At 42.2% G+C, this 25,016-nt stretch overlaps 1 protein-coding gene across 3 annotated transcripts in view; it reads left to right on the forward strand.

Moving 5' to 3' along the window:
- TBC1D2 (TBC1 domain family member 2) overlaps positions 1-25,016 on the forward strand; it is a 185,173-nt gene that overhangs the window by 73,003 nt on the left and 87,154 nt on the right. For all 3 annotated transcript variants that reach the window (XM_077273736.1, XM_077273750.1, XM_077273743.1), the window contains exons 5-6: positions 12,623-12,714; positions 18,248-18,417. In XM_077273736.1, the coding sequence (XP_077129851.1) occupies positions 12,623-12,714; positions 18,248-18,417 (262 nt within the window). The remainder of the gene's footprint in view (positions 1-12,622; positions 12,715-18,247; positions 18,418-25,016) is intronic.

Raw genomic sequence — 25,016 nt, forward strand, 5'->3', positions numbered from 1 at the left:
CCATGCAGCTTTGCCATAAAGTTAAACCCTGAACTAAGGTAACCTCAGTGATGCATGGCAGGAGCCATTGTCTCCTGTCAGTGTGTCACTGAAGGTCTATGGAGCAGTCGTAGGACACTCGTTATTAATTGGACTGCATTGGACAGGGAGTGTACGGTTTATTATTTTTAATTTTTTGCAGGCAATCGAGAATGTTAAGTATGGTTAAATTAAGAATATTAAAATACTTTTTTCTGGCTGTGTCTTTATTTTTTTAACCCATTCACTACTATAGGATTAATAATGGATAGGCGTCTTATTGACTCCTCTCCATTATTAACTGGGCTTAATTTCACCTTACATTAGCAAGGTGACATTAACCCCTTATTACCCCATATCCCACCGCTAGAGGGGAGTGGGAAGAGAGGGTGCTAAGTGCCGGAATTGGTGTATCTTACAGATGAGCCATTTCCGGGGCGGCTGGGGGCTGGTTTTTGTAGCCGGGGGGGGGCAAATATCCATGACCCCTCTCTAGGCTTTGAATATCAGCCCGCAGCTGTCTGCATAGCCTTTCTGGCTATAAAATATAGGGGGACCCCACATTTTTTTTGGGGGGTCGTTCTATTTTAATAGCCAGTAAAGGCTACGCAGACAGCGGGCTAATATTCATAGCCTGGGAGGGGCCATGGGTATTAGCCCCTTCCCAGGCTACAAATAATGGCCCCGGGCTGTCTGCTTTCCCCCTCTGGCGCAGAAAATTGCGCGGGAGCCCACGCCATTTTTTTCCGTTTTTTTGTTTTTTTAAATTAAACGTTCATTAATAAACATAGGCCTTGCTATTATATATCTATGGATATATCCATAGATAAATCTATATATCTACACTGTGTTCCAAATTATTATGCAAATTGGATATAAGTGTCATAAAGACTTAATTGTTTTGTTTTTCAAATAAACTCGTGGATGGTATTGTGTCTCAGGGCTCAATGGATCACTGAAATCAATCTTATCACATGTGATAATTGGTTTTCCAGGTGATTCTAATTAAAGGAAAACTACTTAAAAATGATGTTCCACATTATTAAGCAGGTCACAGTTTTCAAGTAACATGGGAAAGAAAAAGGATCTCTCTTCTGCTGAAAAGCATCAAATAGTGCAATGAAGGGATGAAAACATTAGAAATTTTCCAAAAACATAAGTGTGATCATCATACTGTTAAGAGATTTGTGGCTGTATCTGAGCACAAATGTGTTTGTGCTGATAAAGGCATAATGAGGAAGATTTCTGCCAGGCAAGTTCATCGGATTAAGAGAGCAGCTGCTAAACAGCCATTACAAAGCAGCAAACAGATATTTTAAGCTGCTGGTGCCTCTGGAGACCCTCGAACCTCAAGGTGTAGGCTCCTTCAAAGGCTTGCTGTGGTGCATAAACCTACTATTCGGACACCCTTAAACAGTGTTCACAAGCAGAAATGATTGTATTGGGCCCACACATACATGAAGACTAATTTCCAAACAGTCCTGTTTACTGATAAGTTTTGAGCAACCCTGGATGGTCCAGATGGATGGAGTAGTGGATGGCTGGTGGATGGCCACCATGTCCCAACAAGGCTGCAACGTCAGCGAGGAGGTGGACGAGTCATGTTTTGGGCCAGAATCATGGGAAACAGCTGGTAAGGCCCTTTAAGGTTCCTGAAGGTGTGAAAATGACCTCTGCAAAGTATATAGAGTTTCTGACTGACAACTTTCTTCTATGGTCTAAAAAGCAGAAACGTGCCTTCAGGAGCAAAATCATCTTCATGCTGACAATGCCCCATCTCATGCTGCAAAGGATACCTCTGAGTCATTGGCTGCTATGCTGCAAAGGATACCTCTGAGTCATTGGCTGCTATGGGCATAAAAGGAGATAAACTCATGGTGTGGCCACCATCTTCCCCTGACCTCAACCCTACAGAGAACCTTTAGAGGATCATCAAGCAAAAGATCTATGAGGGTTGGAGGCAGTTCACATCCAAACAGCAGTTCTGGGAAGCTATTCCACCTTCATGCAAAGAAATACAAGCAGAAACTCTCCAAAAACTCACAAGTTCAATGGATGCAAGAATTGTGAAGGTGACATCAAAGAAGGGTCCTATGTTAACATGTAACTTGGCCTGTTAGGATGTTTTGGCGTTAAATAGCTTTTTTGTTCAGTGAATGTGACCTCCTAATGCTGTAAATTCCACAAATGAGCATTTTCAGTTCTTTAAAACATATCAAATGTTTAGAAATTCTACTGTGCATAATAATATGGAACAGTGCATTTTGAGTTTTTATTCATTTTGGAGATTATACTGTTATCATTGGGAGGTTTCTTCAATAAAATTCGATGTATAATCTAACGGGTGATGACTTTTATTGGACTGACTGTCATTTGCACCGACCATTTAGGAAAATCTGATAAAAATGTAATTTGCATAATAATTTGGAACATAGTGTATAGATGGATAACTATGGCCATATCTATAGATATGTTTATAGACATATATATATAGATACATAGATATATCTATCCATATATCTATCTGGCTACTTTCACACATCAGGTTTTTGCCATCAGGCACAATCCGGCGAGTTTTGAAAACGGATCCATGTTTTTTTTTTTCTCATCCGTTTTTTGCCGGATCCGTCAGAAAAGCTGTTTCCGGTGGACAGAGAAAACGTACAGAAGAACGGTTTTTCTGTCCGGCGAAAAAACATACAGCGACGGATCCGGCAAAAACCGTATGAAACTGATGTGAAATGATGAATCCGGCCTCCGAATAAGGATGCATGTTTCCTTTCAAATCATGCACATTTTCCGATCTCTCTCAAAAAAACGATTTTCATTTCATCAGTTTTTCACTAGTTGCAACAGATCCGTTTTTTCAAAAATTCGCCGGATTCTGCCTGTGTGTGAACTGATGTGTGAAAGTAGCCTAGCTATCCATATATCTCTCTACATCTATCTATCTATCTATCTATCTATCTATCTATCTATCTATCTATCTATCTATCTATCTTTCTATGTGTGTAATGGAGTGTGGGTTGGACAAATGTAAAAGAGGAGGTTGGACAAGACATGACATCACAAATCATTTTTTTTTGTTCAATAATACATCTTTATTTAGCTTTCAAAAACGCATCAAAAACGCGCAAAAAACGCATAAAAAATGCACCTGCGTTTTCTGCCAATGGCTGCGGATTTAGTGCAGAAAAATCCACAGGCAAATGTGCACATACCCTGAGTCCTTCAGTCTAGCACTCTCCCTGAATGTTTTCAGATAATTCTCTTGTTCTCTCTTTTGTGCTGTTAGGAATGGTTGGGGGAATTAATGAGGTTTCCCCAATAACAAAATTAATTTTATCCCCTTCCCGACATGCGCCGTACTAGTACTGCTCTGCGAGAACTGAGTTCCCGCAAACCGCAGTACTAGTACGGCGGCACGATCACGCGGTCTCACAGTGAGCACCGCAGCGATCGCGTGCGGGTGTCAGCTGTATGTGACAGCTGACACCCCGCAGCAATGCCCACGATCGGCGCTAGCGCCAATCGTGGGCATTTAACCCCTCTGATGCCGCTGTCAGTAGTGACAGCGACATAGAGGGGCATCACGCAGGGACGGGGGCTCCCTGCGCTCTCCCACCGGAACAACGCAATGTAATCACGTTGTTCCGGTGTTCTGGAAGGAGTCCCCGGATCCAAAATGGCCTTGGGGCTCCTTCCAGGTCCTTCGCTGAGGTGGCTTGCCTCCTGCACTGCCTGTCAGATCGCTGATCTGACACAGTGCTATGCAAAGTGTCAGATCAGCGATCTGATGTAATATAGTGATGTCCCACCCTGGGACAATATTATAAAGTAAAAAAAAATAAAATCCCCAAATAAAGAAAAAAATATATATATATTTTCCAATAAATCCATTTATTTATTTAAATAAAAAAAAGGTACACATTTGGTATCGCCGCGTCCGTAATGACCCGCTCTATAAAACTACCCCACTAGTTAACCCCTTCAGTGAACACCGCAAAAAAAAATAAACAAGGCAAAAAACAATGCTTTATCATCATACTGCCGAACAAAAAGTGCAATAAAATGTGATGAAAAAGACTGATATAAATAAACATGGTACCGCTGAAAACGTCATCTTGTCCCGCAAAAAAAGTGGCCATACAGCATCATCAGCAGAAAAATAAAAAAATTATAGCTCTCAGAATAAAGCGATTCAAAAACAATTATTTTTTATATAAAATAGTTTTTATTGTGTAAAAGCGCCAAAACATAAATATAAATGACGTATCGCTGTAATCATACTAACCCGAAGAATAAAGCTGCTTTATCAATTTTACAAAACGTGGAACGGTATAAACGCCCCCCCTAAAAGAAATCCAGGAATTGCTGGTTTTTGTTCATTCTGCCTCCCAAAAATCAAAATTAAAGCGATCAAAAAATGTCATGTGCCCAAAAATGGTACCAATAAAAACGTCAACTCGTCTCGCAAAAAACAAGACCTCACATGACTCTGTGGGCCAAAATCTGGATAAATTATAGCTCTCAAAATGTGGTGATGCAAAAAACTATTTTTTGCAATAAAAAGCGTCTCTTAGCGTGTGACAGCTGCCAAACAAAAACCCGCTATAAAAACCCGCTATAAATAGTAAATCAAACCCCCCTTTATCACCCCCTTAGTTAGGGAAAAATAATAAAATTAAAAAATGTATTTATTTCCATTTTCCTGTTAGGGTTAAGGTTGGGGCTAAAGTTAGGGTTTGGATTGTTTATGGTTGGGTTAGGGTTGGGATTAGGGTTAGGGTGCAGTTAGGGTTATGGTTAGGGTTGAGATTAGGGCTGGTATTAGGGTTAGGGGTGTGTTGGGGTTAGGGGTGTGGTTAGGGTTATGGTTGGGATTAGGCTTGGGGGTGCGTTGGGGTTAGGGTTGAAGTTAGAATTGGGGGGATTTCCACTGTTTAGGTACATGAGTGGTTTTCCAAACGCGACATGGTGTCCGATCTCAATTCCAGCCAATTTTGCATTGAAAAGTCAAACAGCGCTCCTTCCCTTCCAAGATCTGCCATGCGCCCAAACAGTGGTTTACCCCCACATACGGGGTATTAGCGTACTCAGGACAAATTGTACAACAACTTTTGGGGTCCAATTTGTCCTGTTACCCTTGGGAAAATAAAAAATTTGGGGCGAAAAATCAGATTTGTGACAAAAAAGATATTTTTTTTTTACGGCTCTACATTATAAACTTCTGTGAAGCACTTGGAGGTTCAAAGTGCTCACCACACATTTAGATAAGTTCCTTAGGGGGTCTACTTTCCAAAATGGTGTCACTTGTGGGGGGTTTCCACTGTTTAGGCATATCAGAGGCTCTCCAAATGCGACATAGTGTCCGATCTCAATTCCAGCAAATTTTACATTGAAAATTCAAATGGCGCTCCTTCCCTTCCGAGCTCTGCCATGTGCCCAAACAGTGGTTTATCCCCACATATGGGATATCGGCGTACTCAGGACAAATTGTACAATGACTTTTGTTGTCCAATTTCTCCTGTTACCCTTGGTAAAATAAAACAAATTGGATCTGAAGTAAAAAAAATTGTGAAAAAAGGTTAATGTTCAATTTTTTTTAAACATTCCAAAAATTCCTGTGAAGCACCTGAGGGGTTAATAAACTTCTTGCATGTGGTTTTGAGTACCTTTAGGGGTGCAGTTTTTAGAATGCTGTCACTTTTGGGCATTTTCTGTCATATAGGCCCCTCAAAGTCACTTCAACTGTGAGGTGGTCCCTAAAATAAAATGGTTTTGCAAATGTTGTTGTAAAAATGAGAAATCGCTGGTCAACTTTTATCCCCTATAACTTCCTAAGAAAAAAATTGTTTCCAAAATTGTGCTAATGTAAAGGAGACATGTGGGTAATGTTATTTATTAACTATTTTGTATGATATGACTCTCTAATTTAAGTGCATAAAAGCTAAAAGTTTAAAAATTGCAACATTTTCAAAATTTTCGCCAAATTTCTGTTTTTTTTTCACAAATAAACACAAGTCATATTGAAGAAATTTTACCACTATCATAAAGTACAATATGTCACGAGAAAATATTCTCAAAATCACCAGGATCTGTTGAAGCGTTTGAGTTATGACCTCATAAAGTGACAGTGGTCAGAATTGAAAAAAAATGGCCTGGTCAGGAAGTTGAAAACAGGCTTCGGGGTGAAGGGGTTAATCAACCTTTTAATCAATAGGTCTTGGAATTAAAACAAGTTCCACAATTGGATGTGTTGCAGAAAACATTCCTGTGCTGAGATAATCTTATAAATGTGCCCCTGCTGTGTACTGTGTAATGACTGCGTCAGACCGTACAGGAAGATGGTCTGATCATACAGCTCCTGGGCAGGAGAGAACGCAAAAGAGAGTATACAGACAGAACGGCATGGGATCGCAGCAGATTCCTTCTTTGAGGTAAAATATTGCTTAAAAACAGGCAGTGAAATGTTTTGCCTCACAAATAAAATCAGCTGCGATCCCATATTGGCCTGTCCATATACTCTTCTAGGTCCTCCCTTGCGCAGGGAAAAAAGAATGATCAGACCAGAACCATGCACAGCCAGAAGCAGCCAGTACGCAGTACATAGCAGGGGCACACAAAAGAAAATTTTAACAATAGATCTTGGAATAAATAATTTCCACAATTGGATGTGTTTTACAAAAAAAAAATGTTCCTGTGCTGAGATAATCTTATAAATGTGCCCTGCTGTGTACTGTGTAATGGCCGTGTCTGTCCGTACAGGGACATGGTCTGATTATACTACTGCTCCTGGGCAAAAGATGCAAAAGAGAGTATGCAGACAGGACAGCAGGGGACGACAGCTACTTTTTTTCTTTCAGATAAAATATTGCTTTAAAACAGGCAGTGAATCGTTTTGCCTTTGGCCGGCATCACGCTAAACGTATGGAAAATTGGTCCAAGTCTCCCTGCCGAGAGTCGCACGAGTGTTCTCCGTATGGTCATCCGTGGGTAATGCGTTTGCAATGCCATGATGCGATTTTCTCGCACCTGTGTATCCGTATAGCATCTGTATGACATGCATATGACTTTACATTTCTCACTGCTTTTCCTCATTGAATTTAATGGCTCAATAGACTGAAATGAGGAAAATGTGGGCGTATTTGTCGCAAGTCACACAGATGGTCCTTGTGGTGTCCGAGTTTTTCTCGCATCCATAGGCTTGCATTGGCGAGTCTCGGACGATATACGTGTATAATTGCAGCCTGCTGCGATTTTACACGCTCATCAAATACGCCTGAGAAAAAAATATGGTGATGTGAGCTGCCCCATAGATTAACACTGGTCCGAGTGCTGTGTGATGTTTTCTCGCATAGCACTCGCCCATATTCTACGCTAGTGTGACTCCGGCCTTACAAAAATAATTTCCTGTAATCCCATGCTGTCCTGTCTGCATACTCTCTCTTGCTTCCTTGGATGTTTTTTTAACACATCCGCTTGAGACAGTTATTTTTAATCCAAGATCTATTACCGTATTTTCCGGCGTATAAGACGACTGGGCGTATAAGACGACCCCCCAACTTTTCCAGTTAAAATATAAAATCTTCTTAAAAGTCGGGGGGTCTTCTTATACACCGTATGTCGTCTTATAGGGCCGTGACTAATGTGCCTTTGGGGGGGGGGGGGGAGTGGTCCTGATGACGACGAGGGGGCGTCTCACAGGAAAGTGCGTGGACTATCCCCCATTACCTCATCGTAGCGCTGCAGCGTGGGGTCTCTGTGCTGGGAGCGGCGGCTTCTTCTCCACTTTGTGCCGCGTGAGTGCTGTGCTGTGGGGCGGCGGCTCCTCTTCTGCAGTGTGGGGCCTCTGTGCTGTGGGGCGGCTGCGGCGTATCTTCATGCAGTCGGGGCTCCTCCGGCATCTCCTTAAAGCCCGGAGGCCCCGCCGGCAGCTCAATCGGTGCAATGCGGTGGCCTCCGGGAAAATGGCCGGTGCTCAGATTCAGATCTCGTCCCAAGATCTCGGGAGACGAGATCTGAATCTGAGCAGCGGCCATTTTCCCGGAGGCCACCGCATCGCACCTATTGAGCTGCCTCCGGGAAAATGGCCGCTGCTCAGATTCAGATCTCGTCTCCCGAGATCTCTGGATGAGATCTGAATCTGAGCAGCGGCCATTTTCCCAGAGGCCACCGCATTGCACCGATTGAGCTGCCGGCGGGGCCTCCGGGCTTTAAGGAGATGCCGGAGGAGCCCCGACTGCATGAAGATACGCCGCCGCCGCCCCACAGCACAGAGGCCCCACACTGCAGAAGAGGAGCCGCCGCCCCACAGCACAGCACCCACGCGGCACAAAGCGGAGAAGAAGCCGCCGCTCCCAGCACAGAGACCCCACACTGCAGCGCTACGATGAGGTAATGGGGGATAGTCCACGCACTTCCCTGTGAGACGCCCCCTCGTCATCATCAGGACCACTCCCCCCCCCCCACCCACCATATACACCCGGCGTACAAGGCGATACCCGGCGTATAAGACGACCCCCGACTTTTAAGAAGATTTTCAGGGGTTAAAAAGTCGTCTTATACGCCGGAAAATACGGTAATTAAAACCTACTTTGTTCATGGGAAAACCGCTTTAAGAATCTGTTCCTGCTGATAATTTGCTTTTCAGGAGTCTTTAGTGACAACACCGCTGTATACCCTCTTCTTACTTTTTGCCGTGTTGTGACTTTGAAGACATTTTCCTTGCTTTTGTTTCATCATTCTTGTTCATGAAGATTAACTGGCTTTTTAATATCATACTTTTTAAAGGGAAGCTGTCATAAGGTTTTTGCTATTTAATCTGAGAGCAGCATAATATAGGGGCAGAGAGCCTGATTCCACCTCATGTCACTTGCTCAACAGCTTGCTTAAAGGCAATCTGTCACTCCCTTTAAGCTTTTTAAAGGAAAAGGTATGCATAATCGCACTCTTGCAGGGCGCAGGCCCAAGATTCCGGGGCCACTAGTACATGTCACAGGGCACTATGATGTTAATGGGAGGGGGATGGTACGCAAATGGACACCGGAGGCAGAGGTTTCTTCCATGCACCGCATGCCGAGGAGCCTGGAAAAACTCATTAACATACAGGATTAAAAGATGATTTCTCAACAACAAGACCGCAGCAATGAGACTTGCAGGTATGACTATTTGAACAATTCTGTCACATGTATACCCATATTAATAGCTTAAATATGTGACAGGGGTGACAGATTCCCTTTAAGTTTTAATGCAATCAGTGTTTTATTAGCAAGAGATCATCACTGCAGGACTAGGTGTTGCGCTCAAGCCAGTCCAGCTAATCCGTTTAACACCACTGATTGTCAGCTTGCTGACAATGCATAGTGTACAAAGGAATATGCCAAACAGGGATGTGGGCAGGGTTATACAGGGCCCAGCATTTGCCCACTGCTACATCCACAGCCAGGAAAACAGGGATTATGTTAAAACTGAAATAATCAGGCCAGTAAGTGATACATTGTTGGAATCAGGCTCTCTGCCCCTCCATCATCCAGTTCTGATTATATTGAAAAAAAACCTTTGACAAATTCTCTTTAAGAAAAATTGTTGGCCCACATTTAATTGACCCACTGAACTATTATTTTCTGTAGTCTTGCTAAATATTGCAGTGACCCTCAAGTCTGTACAATCCCTAAAAGAGACGTTCACAGAGGACTCTTTGAAAGTGTTTTGAAAAGCAATTCCACGAATAGTTCAGTTTTACATTGAGTGGTTTTAATGATTTAGCAATATGTTGTGATACCTTAGTGTGAGGAAATGTACTGTTTGTACACTGCTCAAAAAAATAAAGGGAACACTAAAGTATCACTTCCTAGATATCACTGAATGAAATATTCCAGTTGCAAATCTTTATTCATTACATAGTGGAATGCATGAGAACAATAACGCAAAAATGATCAAAATTAATATCCCATGGAGGTCTGAATTCGGACTGATACTCAAAATCAAAGTGGACAATCAAATTACAGGCTGGTCCAACTTCAGTGGAATTGCCTCAAGACAAGGAAATGATGTTCAATAGTGTGTGAGTGGCCTCTGCCTGTCTGTATGTCCTGCCTACAAGCCTGGGCATGCTCCTGATGAGGCTGCAGATGTTCTCCCTAAGGATCTCCTCCCAAACGTGGATTAAAGAATCAGTCAACTCCTGGACAGTCTGCAGTGCATCATGGTGTTGGTGGATGGAACATGATGTCCCAGATGTGCTCGATCAGATTCAGATCTGGGGAACGGGCGGGCCAGGCCATAGCATCAATGCCTTCATCATGCATGAACTGCTGACACACATTAGCCACACTAGTATTGTCATGCATCAGAAGGAACTTGGGGCCCAGTGCACCAGCATATGGTCTCACAATGGGTCTGAGGACGTCATCCCAGTATCTAATGGCAGTCCAGGTACTTCTGGCCAGCACATGGAGGGCTGTGCGGCCTTCCAAACATACGCCTCTCCACACCATTACCGATCCCCTGTTGAACCAGTCATGCTGGAGAATGTTGCAGGCAGCAGAAAGTTCTCCATGGGGTCTCCAGATTCTGTCACATCTGTCACATGAGCTCAGTGTGTACTGTCACATGTGCTCTCATCCGTGAAGAGCACAGGGTGCCAATGTATAATCTGCCAATCTTTTTGTTTTCTGGCAAATGCCAATCGCCCTGCGCGGTGTTGTGCTGAAAGCCCAAAACCCACTTGTGGACGTCGGGCCCTCTTACCACCCTCATGTTTCTGACCATTTGAGCAGACACAAGAATATTAGTTGCCTGCTTGAGGTAATTTTGCAGGACTCTGGCACTGCTTCTCCTGTTCCTCCTTGCACAAATGAGGAGGTAGCTGTCCTGCTGCTGGGTTGTTGCCCTCCTACAGCCCCCTCCACATATCCTGGTGTACCCTTCTTGCCACAGCCGCATTGATGTGCTATCCTGGATGAGCTGCACTACCTGAGCAACTTTTGTAGGTTGTAGACAGTGCCTTATGCTACTGTACCTCTAGGAGTGAGAGCCATGACAAAAAGCAAAAGTGACCAAAACAGCCAAAAAGGATGATAGCAGAGAAATTGCTTGTGGTCACCCTCGGCAGAACCACTCCTCAATAGGGGTTGTCTTACTGGTTGCCTATCATTTCCACCTCTTGACGGTTCCATTTGCACAACAGCAGGAGAAATTGATTCACTATCTGGTTGCTTCATAATTAGACAGGTTGATTTCACTGAAGTGTGATTGACTTGGAGTTACATTTGTGGTGTTTAAGTGTTCACTATATTTATTTGAGCAGTGTATTATGGGTCATTTTTTATCTTGTGTGGCTTATGAAGCCAAATAGGTTTCTATTGTGCAATTTATGAACAGTTAATATTGCATAATTACAGAAATATTGTATGTAACAATATATTTATAATAAAGACTAAATCGGTTCTCCCACCTACGACATTTGTCACCAATCCATAGGATACATTATAAATTAATATACCAGTGGATGTCTGAGAACTGGGGCGGACTCTCAATAATCAGGATAAAGGAAGTTCTATGTTCCCCATATAAATGTAGTGGTAGAGTACATGCACATCTATGGGAGGGTGGTCACCCATGTACATTACTGTTCCCATAGTAGTGAAGGTAATGTATGCATACTACTGATCTATTCACACAGGACTTTTGGACCTACAGTACATTCTAAAGATCATTATGATGTGAAAAAACACACAGTTCTCAATCTCTGTTTCGACAAATGTTGCCTTGGTCATGGAAATGTGCAACCATGAGTCAAACTTTTGGTTCTAAAATACTCCTAGCACAGATGAGGGGTGTTACACTATATACTTTATTTAGACTTGTGTATATGGTGTATTGTAAATTGCTTCTAAGACATTTTAATTGTTAAAAAAAGATCCGTTGAACCTGGAAGAAAATGCCTGATGAACAGCTGACATGTTCTGGGAAAGATGTGGGCTCAGCGCCAGAGCCAACATCGAAGGGAGGGATTGCGACGTGGGTGTACTATTACGCCCAATGTCGGTAAGGGGTTAAAACACTGAATTCAATGATGTGTCACTTATGAGGCTGTGTGCTGTTGTTTACTTGCAATGAAGGTTTTATTACTAGGACATAATCATTGCTGTGACTAACTGCTTGGGGGTGTCTGGATCTGCCCCCTCTTGTGATAAGCAGCTGACTGTCAATATACAGTGCACACAGAAAGCCTGGTGAGGGCGGGGTCAGCTTTCTCAGCTCTGCTACATGCTGCTTCTAAGAACTCTGATCGTGTCACAACTGCTGCACCCAGTAAACTAAGTGACACATCGCTGGAATCAGTCTCGTTTCCTTCTTTTCCTACATTATGCTGCTCTTAGATGAGATAGCAAAAACTTGCTGACCGTTTCAGTTTGAAAATATTATAGGACAAATATGAAATAAATTCATGACGAAATACATAGTTTTAGGACTAATTACTAGTATTCTTATTGCAATTACTGGTATTACAATTGCTATGATTGTCAGTGGAAAGGATTACAATTGCCTTTCTGTGAATTTTGTCATATTAATACATTTTTTTTGTTTCTTTTTGCAGGAACACAGTTCGTAATATCTGTGCTTCAAAGCCTCCCCAATCAATAAGTCGGAGTATTTTTCATTTTGAAGAAGCCGATCAATCAGGAGAAGGTATCTTTGTCTTATAGTGCTAACATTTTCCATGTCATGTTTCATGAAGACCCATTATAAACAAATACCAATGATTACTGTATCACAGACATGAAAAGTTTCTCAAAATTGAACCAAATGACCCCACTACTCTACCCATAGCAATGACATGGCGGTAACTGCGTCACTCATTCATCTGAGTTAAAGGCAATGTGTCATCAAAAAGCATTCTGGCAAAAACTATTTGATAAATGATGGCAATTATATTTATGGTGAGAGACCTGGTTGGTGGGTCTTGCCTCGCTGACTACTCATCTCAGTTTCCTGTGTCCTCCTCAAAAGCCTAATTTCTTTGGAAGATATCTGTAATGATGGAGTTGGTCTCTTATTCATGATTGGACAGCGTAAATCACCTGACAGGTTGCCTTTAGCTTGTTTTCTTTCTTTTTTTTTAAATTCTGATCTATATATGCAGTATATTGTGCCTGTTTGTATAAATACTAGATGGTGGCCCGATTCTAACGCATTGGTTATTCTAGAATATGTATGTATGTATGTATGTGTGTACGTCGCGCACAGCCACGTAGTATATAGCACAGCCACGTAGTATATAACACAGACAGCCACGTAGTATATAACACAAAGCCACATAGTATATAGCACAGCCACGTAGTATATAGCACTCATAGTATATAGAAGCCACATACTATATAGCACAGCCTACGTAACAGACAGCCGCGTAGTATATAGCACAGCTACGTAGTATATAGCAGCCACGTAGTATATAGCACAGCCCACGCAATATATACCACAGGCCACGCAGTATATACCACAGGCCACGCAGTATATAACACAGGCCACGTAGTATATAACACTGCCCACGTAGTATATAGCAGCCAGGCAGTATGTAACACTGCCCACGTAATATATAGCACAGCCCACGTAGTATATAACACAGGCCTCGTAGTATATTACACAGCCCATGTAGTATATAACACAGGCCACGTAGTATATAACACAGGCCACGCAGTATATAACACAGCCCACGTAGTATATAACACAGCCCACGTAGTATATAGCAGTGTGGGCACCATATCCCTGTTAAAAAAAAGAATTAAAATAAAAAATAGTTATATACTCACCCTCCGTCGTTCACCAAAGCTGTCCAGACGCACGCGATGCGGCCGCCGGCTTCCGTTCCCAGTGATGCATTGCGAAATTACCCAGATGACTTAGCGGTCTCGCTAAGACCGCTAAGTAATCTGGGTAATTTCGCAATGCATCTCTGGGAACGGAAGCTGGCAGCAGCATCGCGCGCATCGGTGGACGTCGGAAGGTGAGAATAGCACAATTTTTTTTTTTATTTAACATTATATCTTTTTACTATTGATGCTGCATAGGCAGCATCAATAGTAAAAAGTTGGTCCGGGATGGGGCGGCACACTGGCACTGACTGGAGGGGAGTAGGGAGGGGGCACTGACTGGAGGAGAGTAGGGAGGGGCCAATTCGCGGCCTAACTAAGCCTATAGCTGATTGGTTGCAGCCTGCCGGTTGCGACCAATCAGCGACGCTGGATTTCCGTTACAGACAGACAAACAGACTAAGGTACCCCTTGGACGATTATATAGATATATTATTCTCCCACTGTAGACTCTGGGAACATAATGGCAGTATCTGGACAAAAACATAGATGTGATAGAAATTCGGCACAATTTTTGGGGTTTACTTTTATTAAATTTTTGTCTTACTTTACTTACATAGATTTACTTTTATTACATATTTTGGATTTTGGCCAAAGAAGGGTGGATGGAAGAAAAGGATTCTCATCTTATCTACAGTATATTACATCAAGGTGCCATGGCTAATATTGACTGTGGCATCTGAGGGATTATTCTAGAGAAAAGCACCAGCAAGTGATGCTACCGGCACAGCTCCTATAACTAAACCATCACTGCATCATAATAGCACTGCAGTTTACAATGAGGAAAACTACAATTACCAGCAAGTCCTGAAGGTATTATACAGATGTCGGTAAATGGCGTAACGAGAAAAAAATCAAGCTGGCAGAATTGCGTTTTTTTGACTGCCGCATCATTGCAATACAATGCAATTAGAGGAAATGAAAACATCGTATCTACCCCAAACTGGTATCGATAAACATTTGCTCAGGGCGCAAAAAATAAGCCCTCGCCCAGCCTCAGATCCCGAAAATTGAAAATGTTCCGGGTCCCAGAAAATGGCAACACAAGGAAATGTATTTTTTATTTTTTGCGAAATTTCAGATTTTTTTTTAACACTTGCTATTTGACTAATCATACTGAACTGGAGAATCATGTTGCCGGATCATTTTACCATATAGTGAACATGGTAGATAAAAAGCAAAATTGTGAAATTGTACTTTTTTGCTATTTCAATGCACTTGGATTTTTTTCCCTACTTTCTAGTGCATCACATGATAAAATGAATGATGTCATTTAAAAATACAACTTATCCCACAAAAGACAAGCCCTCATATGGCTCTTGGAAGAAGGGGAGTAAAAAAATGGAAAATCCCCCAGGGGAGAAGAGGTTAAAGGGAACCTAATAGCAGTATTTAACTCTGTAATCCAGCACTAGTGTTGTATCTACCTTATAGAAAAGCCTCTCATGCCCTTATCATGGCAAAGTGCATAGCAATTTAGCAAAAAAAAACATTGTTCAATATTGCTACATGTCATATGTAAAGTATCTTGACTAGTATGAAGGGGGATACAGGCCGGGTTGCTCTGGGCTGGGACTGAGTTCTGGTTGCCTTGAAACCCCTCTTCTAAACAGGAGACAGACAGGTGTGTGGGGTGCTGTGGAGTTTGCTCTTTATTCACTGTTCCTTCATGAGTTCTTCCTACCTCCCTCCTCCATGGGATCAGATCTGGCTGTAGCTTCAGACAAGACAGGAGACCTTGGGTCGGGGTTAACAGGTTCAGCTTTACTGAGCAATTTGGTTACACACAGCTGCAGCATACAGATTAATACAGAATCTCATTTTAGTGATGTTCCCTTTGTTTCCTGGCCTGTCAGTCTTTGTCTCATTTCTGCCCAACTTGTCTCTAGCCCCACAGTTCTTGCTGAACCTAGGGACCTGCCTTCCAGCATATCAGCTTCACTGGGGACCTCCAACCTTCAATTTCTTTGCAACACGGCCAACATCATCTTCCTCACAGGTGGGACAGTGATATGGCACTCAATACTCCTTCCGCACCTCAAGTCCAAGACTGTCCTGGCGTCCAAATGAAACTTAGAATGTGTCCTCATGCTGTGGGGAAACCTGGACTGACAGAACCCGTTCAGCTCTGCAGCATCTGCGTCTTCTTGCACCTGCTAACACTAACTTGTCCGGCTTTACTCTCCACTCCACTCTCCTTCACTGACTGGACTCTACTCTGAACCTGTCCTTTTACTGAGTCCTAGACACTAACATTCACTGACCCACTAACCCGGAAAAACCTTTCTATAAAAAGTGGCCTAATCCCTCCCCAATGATGGGCTAATCCAAACTGTTAACTGTATGTTCCCTGTGTAATGCAATCTATATTCCTATACTTATTATGGTTTCCATAGTGGACAGACCTCAAGCTTTCCCAAGGACTGCCTTAGGCAAAGCCCATAGGAGAACTGAACACACAACGGCAATAAAAATGTGCTGATGTCTGTGTGTATGTGTGTGCGTTTATCTGCAGGGCTGTGTGTGTGTGTGCGCGCGGTTCTGTGTGTAGGCAGGCATCATCTGATGGGACTACTAGTCCCATCCGGCTATGCCTGTTACAGTGACAGCTTGCCGATGATGGGACATTAGTCCCATCATCCGGCTACTGTGCAAAAAAAAAAACATACACAAATATAACAGTACATACTCACCATACAGCTAATACCTGACACCCAATAATAAACCCACAGTATACTCCCTGTTTCGATGTAATCCATTTAATAACGAGTGTCCCACAACGATCTCCCTTGTAGAGCTGTCACATCGGCAGATGTGACCGCTCTCCAGGGGGCTTTGGTAATACAATGATGGCAAGTATCCTCCCGCAGTGGATCACTCTGCTGTCAGAGGTCACTGGAGTTCATGCTGTCACTTGCGGCACCGCTGCTTGGGAAAATTCTCACGCAGCAGTGCCATAAAGTGAGAGCATGAACTCCAATGACAGTAGCAGAAGGAAACTTACTAGAATTGTCACTCACAAATGAGTGCCCTTCTCCCCAGCAGCCATAAAGTTAGGAGGCTGCAGAGCTGTGAGCTGCTTAAGAGACAATTTTAAGTATTAAAGGCAGTAAACCAAAGGGGCAGAAAAGAAAAGGCACATGCTATATTATGAACTGTTCAAAACAATTTAAAGTCAAAATATAAAAAAATGAATAATATACAAGTCAAGTTAGCCAGTTCCACCAGCTTCTAGTTTCACAGCTCCTGGTATTCTCAGTTAGGTGCAGAAGGAGATCTAGTTGCTCTTCTCATTACCCGCTTTAGCACCATCAGATACCTTGAGATTAGCCTGTGATACCAGATAGCGTAGCAAAGGAAATGTATTTCCTTCCATTCCTCAGCTTTCTCCTCTTGTGCTAAGTGCTAAGAAGCATAATGAAGTAAGTAAACAAGTGTGAATGGAACGGCTGCATCAGTTATACTAGACTGTGACTGAACGGCTGCAGCATTTACATTAGACTGTGAACTAAAGGGCTGTAACATTTACACTAGACTGGACGGAACGGCTGCAGCATTTACACTAGACTGGACTGAACAGCTGCAACATTTACATTACTATAGGGACTGACTGATATTTGATGATTACAGGAATAACTATTTTAGTAATCATCATAAAACTTGAGCCCATGGCATATGTGACCATCAATGATAAAAAGAAAAGCATCTTTTTTTCACAGAGATTTTCAGTTAAGTAATACTCAGAGCATGATCTACAAGTGCTTCTCACAAAATTAGAATATCATCAAAAAGTTAATTTATTTCAGTTCTTCAATATAAAGCGTGAAACTCATATATTGTGTGGAGTCATTACAAACAGAGTGATCTATTTCATGTGTTTATTTCTGTTAATGTTGATGATTATGGCTTACAGCCAATGAAAACCCAAAAGTCATTATCTCAGTAATTTAACTTTTTGATGATATTCTAATTCTGTGAGAAGCACCTGTAAGTCATTTGCTAGAGAGAACATTAACTTACAAAGAAGTTTTTTAAGCGACACTTCAAAAGAAAACCTGTAGGTATAATTTTTCGATAGTGTCTTGCCTGAAGTCTTCCTACAATCTTCTGGTTCTCAGTAAGAACACACACTGTAAGGCTGTTCAAACAACATATGCCATTGAACCTTGCTCAGCATTGTCCAAAGCAATGCATGACAAAGTGCACAATTGCATAATTGTCTCATAAAAAAACAAATTGCTGTTCTTTTCAAATCAAAGGTACTGAGTTATTCCAGTAATTTTTGCCATGACTTAACTTGGATACCGTCTTTGGCAGGGTTAATGTAACCACTTTTGTTTTTTTTTCATTAGAAGCAAGTGCAAAACCATATGGAAAAATGGCTCCGTCACTCAACTTTGTTCGGAGAGCAAAGAAGCAAAATGGATGCCCCTCGTCCAATAATGAGTACATTTCTCATGAAAAGATAAACAATCCGAATCTACAAATGCAAGCAATAACTGAGGAATTAAAGTCTCAAAAGGTACACTTACATTTTATGATTAAGGGAATCCGTCAGCAGGTCATGTCTATGTAATCCGAGAGCAGCATGATGTAGTGGGAGAGAGACTCTGATTCGAGTGATGTGTCACTTACTAGGATGTGTGGTGGTGTTTCAATAAAATAAGTGTTTTATCAGCAGATGATTAGGACTGCCCCATGCCTTCTAGTCAACTTTTTGGCAGCTTTCTATTAATACACAGTGTACAGAGAAAGCTTTCAAGCAGTGGTGTGGGTGGGGTTATACAAATCTTAGCATTCAAAAAACTGATAGATTTGCAGCTGAGAATACAGGGATTTTATCAAAATGACATCATGCAACCAAGTAAGTGACTGGAATGAGTCTCTGCCTTTTCATCATGCTGCTCTCAGATTTGGTAGCAAAAACCTGGTGACAGATTCTCTTTTAATGGATTCTCATGAAAACAGCCTCTGTATTTATTCCTTATTATTGCATATGGACATCATATCACATGATTATACAAATGCATAGAAAAAAAGCATTTTGGTGTTAGATACTCTTTAAGGATTCACGTACAGTCCTGTCAAAAGTGTTCACCCTTGGAATTAATCCAGAAAATGAAGTACTGTATATACTTGAGTATAAGCCTACCCGAGTATAGGCCGAGACCCCTAATTTTGCCACAAAAAAACTGGCAAAACTTAATGACTCGAGTATAAGCCTAGGTTGGGAAATGCAGCAGCTACCGGTAAATTTCAAAAATAAAAATAGATATCAAAAAAAGTAAAATTAATTGAGACATCAGTAGGTTACGTGTTTTTGAATATCTATATCAAATCAGGAGCCGCATATAATGCTCCATACCGTTCATGATGGGCCCCGTAAGATGCTCCATACAAAATACGCCCCATATAATGCTCCATAAACTTTATGATGGGCCCCATAAGATGCTTCATAGAAAATATGCCCCATATAATGCTGCATAGGTTGGTTATGGCCCCATAAGATCCTCCATAGATAATGTGCCCCATACAATGCTGCATAGGTTGATTATGGCCCCATAACATGCTCCATAGATAATGTGCCCCATACAATGCTGCATAGGTTGATTATGGCTCCATAAGATGCTCCATAGAAAATGTGCCCCATACAATGCTGCATAGGTTGATTATGGCCCCATAAGATGCTCCATAGATAATGTGCCCCATACAACGCTGCATAGGTTGATTATGGCCCCATAAGATGCTCCATAGATAATGTGCCCCATACAATGCTGCATAGGTTGATTATGGCTCCATAAGATGCTCCATAGAAAATGTGCCCCATACAATGCTGCATAGGTTGATTATGGCCCCATAAGATGCTCCATAGATAATGTGCCCCATACAACGCTGCATAGGTTGATTATGGCCCCATAAGATGCTCCATAGGTAATGTGCCCCATACAATGCTGCATAGGTTGATTATGGCCCCATAAGATGCTCCATAGATAATGTGCCCCATACAATGCTGCATAGGTTGATTATGGCCCCATAAGATGCTCCATAGATAATGTGCCCCATACAATGCTGCATAGGTTGATTATGGCCCCATAAGATGCTCCATAGATAATGTGCCCCATACAATGCTGCATAGGTTGATTATGGCCCCATAAGATGCTCCATAGATAATGTGCCCCATACAATGCTGCATAGGTTGATTATGGCCCCATAAGATGCTCCATAGATAATGTGCCCCATACAATGCTGCATAGGTTGATTATGGCTCCATAAGATGCTCCATAGATAATGTGCCCCATACAATGCTGCATAGGTTGATTATGGCCCAATAAGATGTTTCATAGATAATGTGCCCCATACAATGCTGCATAGGTTGATTATGGCTCCATAAGATGCTCCATAGATAATGTGCCCCATACAATGCTGCATAGGTTGATTATGGCCCAATAAGATGCTTCATAGATAATGTGCCCCATACAATGCTGCATAGGTTGATTATGGCCCAATAAGATGCTTCATAGATAATGTGCCCCATACAATGCTGCATAGGTTGATTATGGCCCCATAAGATGCTCCATAGGTAATGTGCCCCATACAATGCTGCATAGGTTGATTATGGCCCAATAAGATGCTTCATAGATAATGTGCCCCATACAATGCTGCATAGGTTGATTATGGCCCCATAAGATGCTCCATAGATAATGTGCCCCATACAATGCTGCATAGGTTGATTATGGCCCCATAAGATGCTCCATAGATAATGTGCCCCATACAATGCTGCATAGGTTGATTATGGCCCCATATGATGCTCCATAGAAACATTTGCCCCATAGCCAGCTGCTGCCATTAAAAAAAAAATTAATCACATACTCCCCTCTTTTCCTGAGCAGGTCCCCGGCACTTGCAATATTCACCTGTCCGCGTTCCACCACTGGGCATACTAATCGCGTCATCGCACCCTCTGACCTGAACGTCGCAGGCAGAGGACGCAGAAGACACAGCGGCGCCCAGTGGTGGAACGCGGACAGGTGAATATTGTGCATTACTCACCCTCCAGTCCCCATTATACTCACCTGCTCCCGGCGTGGTCCCTGGCAGCTTCTCACTGACAGGTGATCTTCGGTGCCCGCAGCTTCTTCCTGTGTTCAGCGGTCACATCGTACCGCTCATTAAAGTAATGAATATTCGTCCATATTCGTTAGTTTGATGAGCGGTAGCACGTGACCGCTGAACACTGGAAGAAGCTGCGGTCGCCGGAGAAGCAGGAACGTGCAGAGATGCGCCGGGAGCAGGTAAGTATGATTTGACATCTGCCACTCCCCTTCCCCCGCCGACCCCCTGGGACAATGACTCGAGTATAAGCCGAGAGGGGCACTTTCAGCCCAAAAAAATGGGCTGAAAATCTCGGCTTATACTCAAGTATGTACGGTATTTCTAACAGAAAATTATTGCAATTGCACGTGTTTTGTTATACACATGTTTGTTTGTGTTGTTCCAAAACACACAAAGGAAATAAAGGCAAATTGGACATAATTTCACACAGAACCCCAAAAATGGTCCCAACAAAATTGTTGGCACCCTCAACTTAAGAGGTTAGAGGCGGTGCCTTAAGGGCCGGTGCAGTCCCTGCTGTCTCTTCCCTGCACTGTCCCCCATGTGCGATGCGCACAGCATGCTGTCTCCCCTGTGTGCGCTCTGTTGTCTTCTTAGATGAAAAGTAATAAGACGGGAAAAGAGCGATGTCAGAATACCCGGCATAGACCAGCGTCGTCACTTGCCCGGGCAGCGCTAGTCTCCTGCACAGCCGGGTATAGTGACACCACTCTGCTGCCAGATTATTACTATTCATCTAAGCAGACCACAGAGCACACGGTGGAGGCAGCAGGGACAACACTGCACCTAAAATGAGCATTACTGAAGACTTCTTTTTAGGCAGGTGGCAAGGGTTGTGACAGTGACCACATCCTTGGTCCTCTGCTCTAATGATTCTTCGCTTGGGTATCCTAGCATCCACTGAGATACACAAACTAATCGTCTTCACACAGTAAGTAAAGAAAAAAATACAATAGCTGTTTTAACCCCTTAATGACAGCCAATACGTCTTTTAACTGACCTGAGATATAAGAGACTAGCCTCCCCATACAGGTGACAATCCAGCAGCTGTCGGCTGTATACTATAGCTGACAACTTGCTGTATCAGCCACGATCAGTGTTTGCACCGTACATATGTTTAACCCCTTTGATGCTGCTGTCAATAGTGACTACATCATTACAAATGATTAACAGAGTGTGGGGGCTTCCTCTTTATCCAAATTGGTGCCCTCAGATCATGATTGTGTGGTCCTGATGTTTGCCATGGCATTTCACAACCAAATAGCGGCCTTAGAGTCTGACTGCTATAGTAATCTGTTCCGAAGTTAGAGGCATTTAGGTGGTAAAAATACACATTTTCATTTCTGTCATACCACTTTGCATTAATTCCTGCAAAGCACCTGAAGGGTTAATAAACTACCTGACAGCAGTTTTCGATATGTCAGGGGGTGCTGTTTTTAAAATGGTATCACGTTTAGGGGTTTCCCAATGTATGAGACCCCTAAAGGCACTTCAAACATGGATAAGTCCCTAAAAAAATTTATTTAGTAAATTTCCTTGAAAAAATGAAAAATTGCTGCTACATTTTTAACCCTCCTAAAATGCTAACAAAATAAAATAACATTTTACAAATGGTGCTGATGTTAAGCGGACATGTGGGAAATGTTATTTATTAATGTTTTGCTGGGGTATGACTATCTGGATTAAAGGGATAAACATTCAAATTTCAAAAATTGCTAATTTTTTAAATTTTTTTTCAAATTTTTGATATTTTTTATAAATAAACACAAAACATATTGACCTAAATTTACCATTATCATAAAGTATAATGTGTCATGAAAAAACAATCTCAAAATCACTGGGATTTGTTGAAGCATTGCAGAGTTATTACCACATAAAGTGACACTGGTCAGATTTCAAAAATTTGGCTCCGTCAGTAAGGGGTTAAAAAAGTATATTAAAAATAGCTTATTATATAATCAAATAGATAGTTAGGAGCAAAATGACTTTCCCTTCATAACACCCCTTTAATATTTGGTTGCACACCATTTGGAATAAATGTCTGCAATCAATCGATTTCTATAATCATCAACTAGCTTCTTGCACCTATTAGCTGGAATTTGGGACCACTCTTTTTCTGCAAACTGCTCCAGGTCTTTCATATGTGAAGGGTGCTTTCTCCCAACAGCAATTTGGAATTTAGATCTGGGCTCATTGTTGGCCAATTTAATATTCTCCAGTGCTTTGTTTCCATCCATTTCTAGATGTTTCTTGAAGTATGTTTCAGGTCATTGTCCTGTTGACCTGTCCTGATGGAAGAACCATGACCTAGGACACAAGCCCAGCTTTCTCACACTGGGCACTACTAGTAATGAGAGAGCGTGCTCGGATATTGCGTTATACCAGCATCTTGGGCATACTCGAGTAATACAGGTCCTTCTCAAAAAATTAGCATATAGTGTTAAATTTCATTATTTACCATAATGTAATGATTACAATTAAACTTTCATATATTATAGATTCATTATCCACCAACTGAAATTTGTCAGGTCTTTTATTGTTTTAATACTGATGATTTTGGCCTACAACTCCTGATAACCCAAAAAACCTGTCTCAATAAATTAGCATATTTCACCCGTCCAATCAAATAAAAGTGTTTTTTAATAACAAACCAAAAAACAATCAAATAATAATGTTCAGTTATGCACTCAATACTTGGTCGGGAATCCTTTGGCAGAAATGACTGCTTCAATGCGGCGTGGCATGGAGGCAATCAGCCTGTGACACTGCTGAGATGTTATGGAGGCCCAGGATGCTTCAATAGCGGCCTTAAGCTCATCCAGAGTGTTGGGTCTGGCGTCTCTCAACTTTCTCTTCACAATATCCCACAGATTCTCTATGGAGTTCAGGTCAGGAGAGTTGGCAGGCCAATTGAGCACAGTAATACCATGGTCAGTAAACCATTTACCAGTGGTTTTGGCACTGTGAGCAGGTGCCAGGTCGTGCTGAAAAATGAAATCTTCATCTCCATAAAGCATTTCAGCCGATGGAAGCATGAAGTGCTCCAAAATCTCCTGATAGCTAGCTGCATTGACCCTGCCCTTGATGAAACACAGTGGACCAACACCAGCAGCTGACATGGCACCCCACACCATCACTGACTGTGGGTACTTGACACTGGACTTCAGGCATTTTGGCATTTCCTTCTCCCCAGTCTTCCTCCAGACTCTGGCACCTTGATTTCCGAATGACATGCAAAATTTGCTTTCATCAGAAAAAAGTACTTGGGACCACTTAGCAACAGTCCAGTGCTGCTTCTCTGTAGCCCAGGTCAGGCGCTTCTGCCGCTGTTTATGGTTCAAAAGTGGCTTTACCTGGGGAATGCGGCACCTGTAGCCCATTTCCTGCACACGCCTGTGCACGGTGGCTCTGGATGTTTCCACACCAGACTCAGTCCACTGCTTCCTCAGGTTCCCCAAGGTCTGGAATCGGTCCTTCTCGTTGTACAGCGTTTTCTGCCACATTGTTTCCTTCCAACAGACTTACCATTGAGGTGCCTTGATACAGCACTCTGGGAACAGCCTATTTGTTGAGAAATTTCTTTTTGGGTCTTACCCTCTTGCTTGAGGGTGTCAATGATGGCCTTCTTGACATCTGTCAGGTCGCTAGTCTTACCCATGATGGGGGTTTTGAGTAATGAACAAGGCAGGGAGTTTTTAAAAGCCTCAGGTATCTTTTGCATGTGTTTAGAGTTAATTAGTTGATTCAGAAGATTAGGGTAATAGGTCGTTTAGAGGACCTTTTCTTGATATGCTAATTTATTGAGACAGGTTTTTTGGGTTATCAGGAGTTGTATGCCAAAATCATCAGTATTAAAACAATAAAAGACCTGACAAATTTCAGTTGGTGGATAATGAATCTATAATATATGAAAGTTTAATTGTAATCATTACATTATGGTAAATAATGAAATTTAACACTATATGCTAATTTTTTGAGAAGGACCTGTATGTTATAACACCCAAGCAT

Source organism: Ranitomeya variabilis, chromosome 1 (genome assembly GCF_051348905.1).
Source record: "Ranitomeya variabilis isolate aRanVar5 chromosome 1, aRanVar5.hap1, whole genome shotgun sequence".
Taxonomy (NCBI): Eukaryota; Metazoa; Chordata; class Amphibia; order Anura; family Dendrobatidae; genus Ranitomeya; species Ranitomeya variabilis.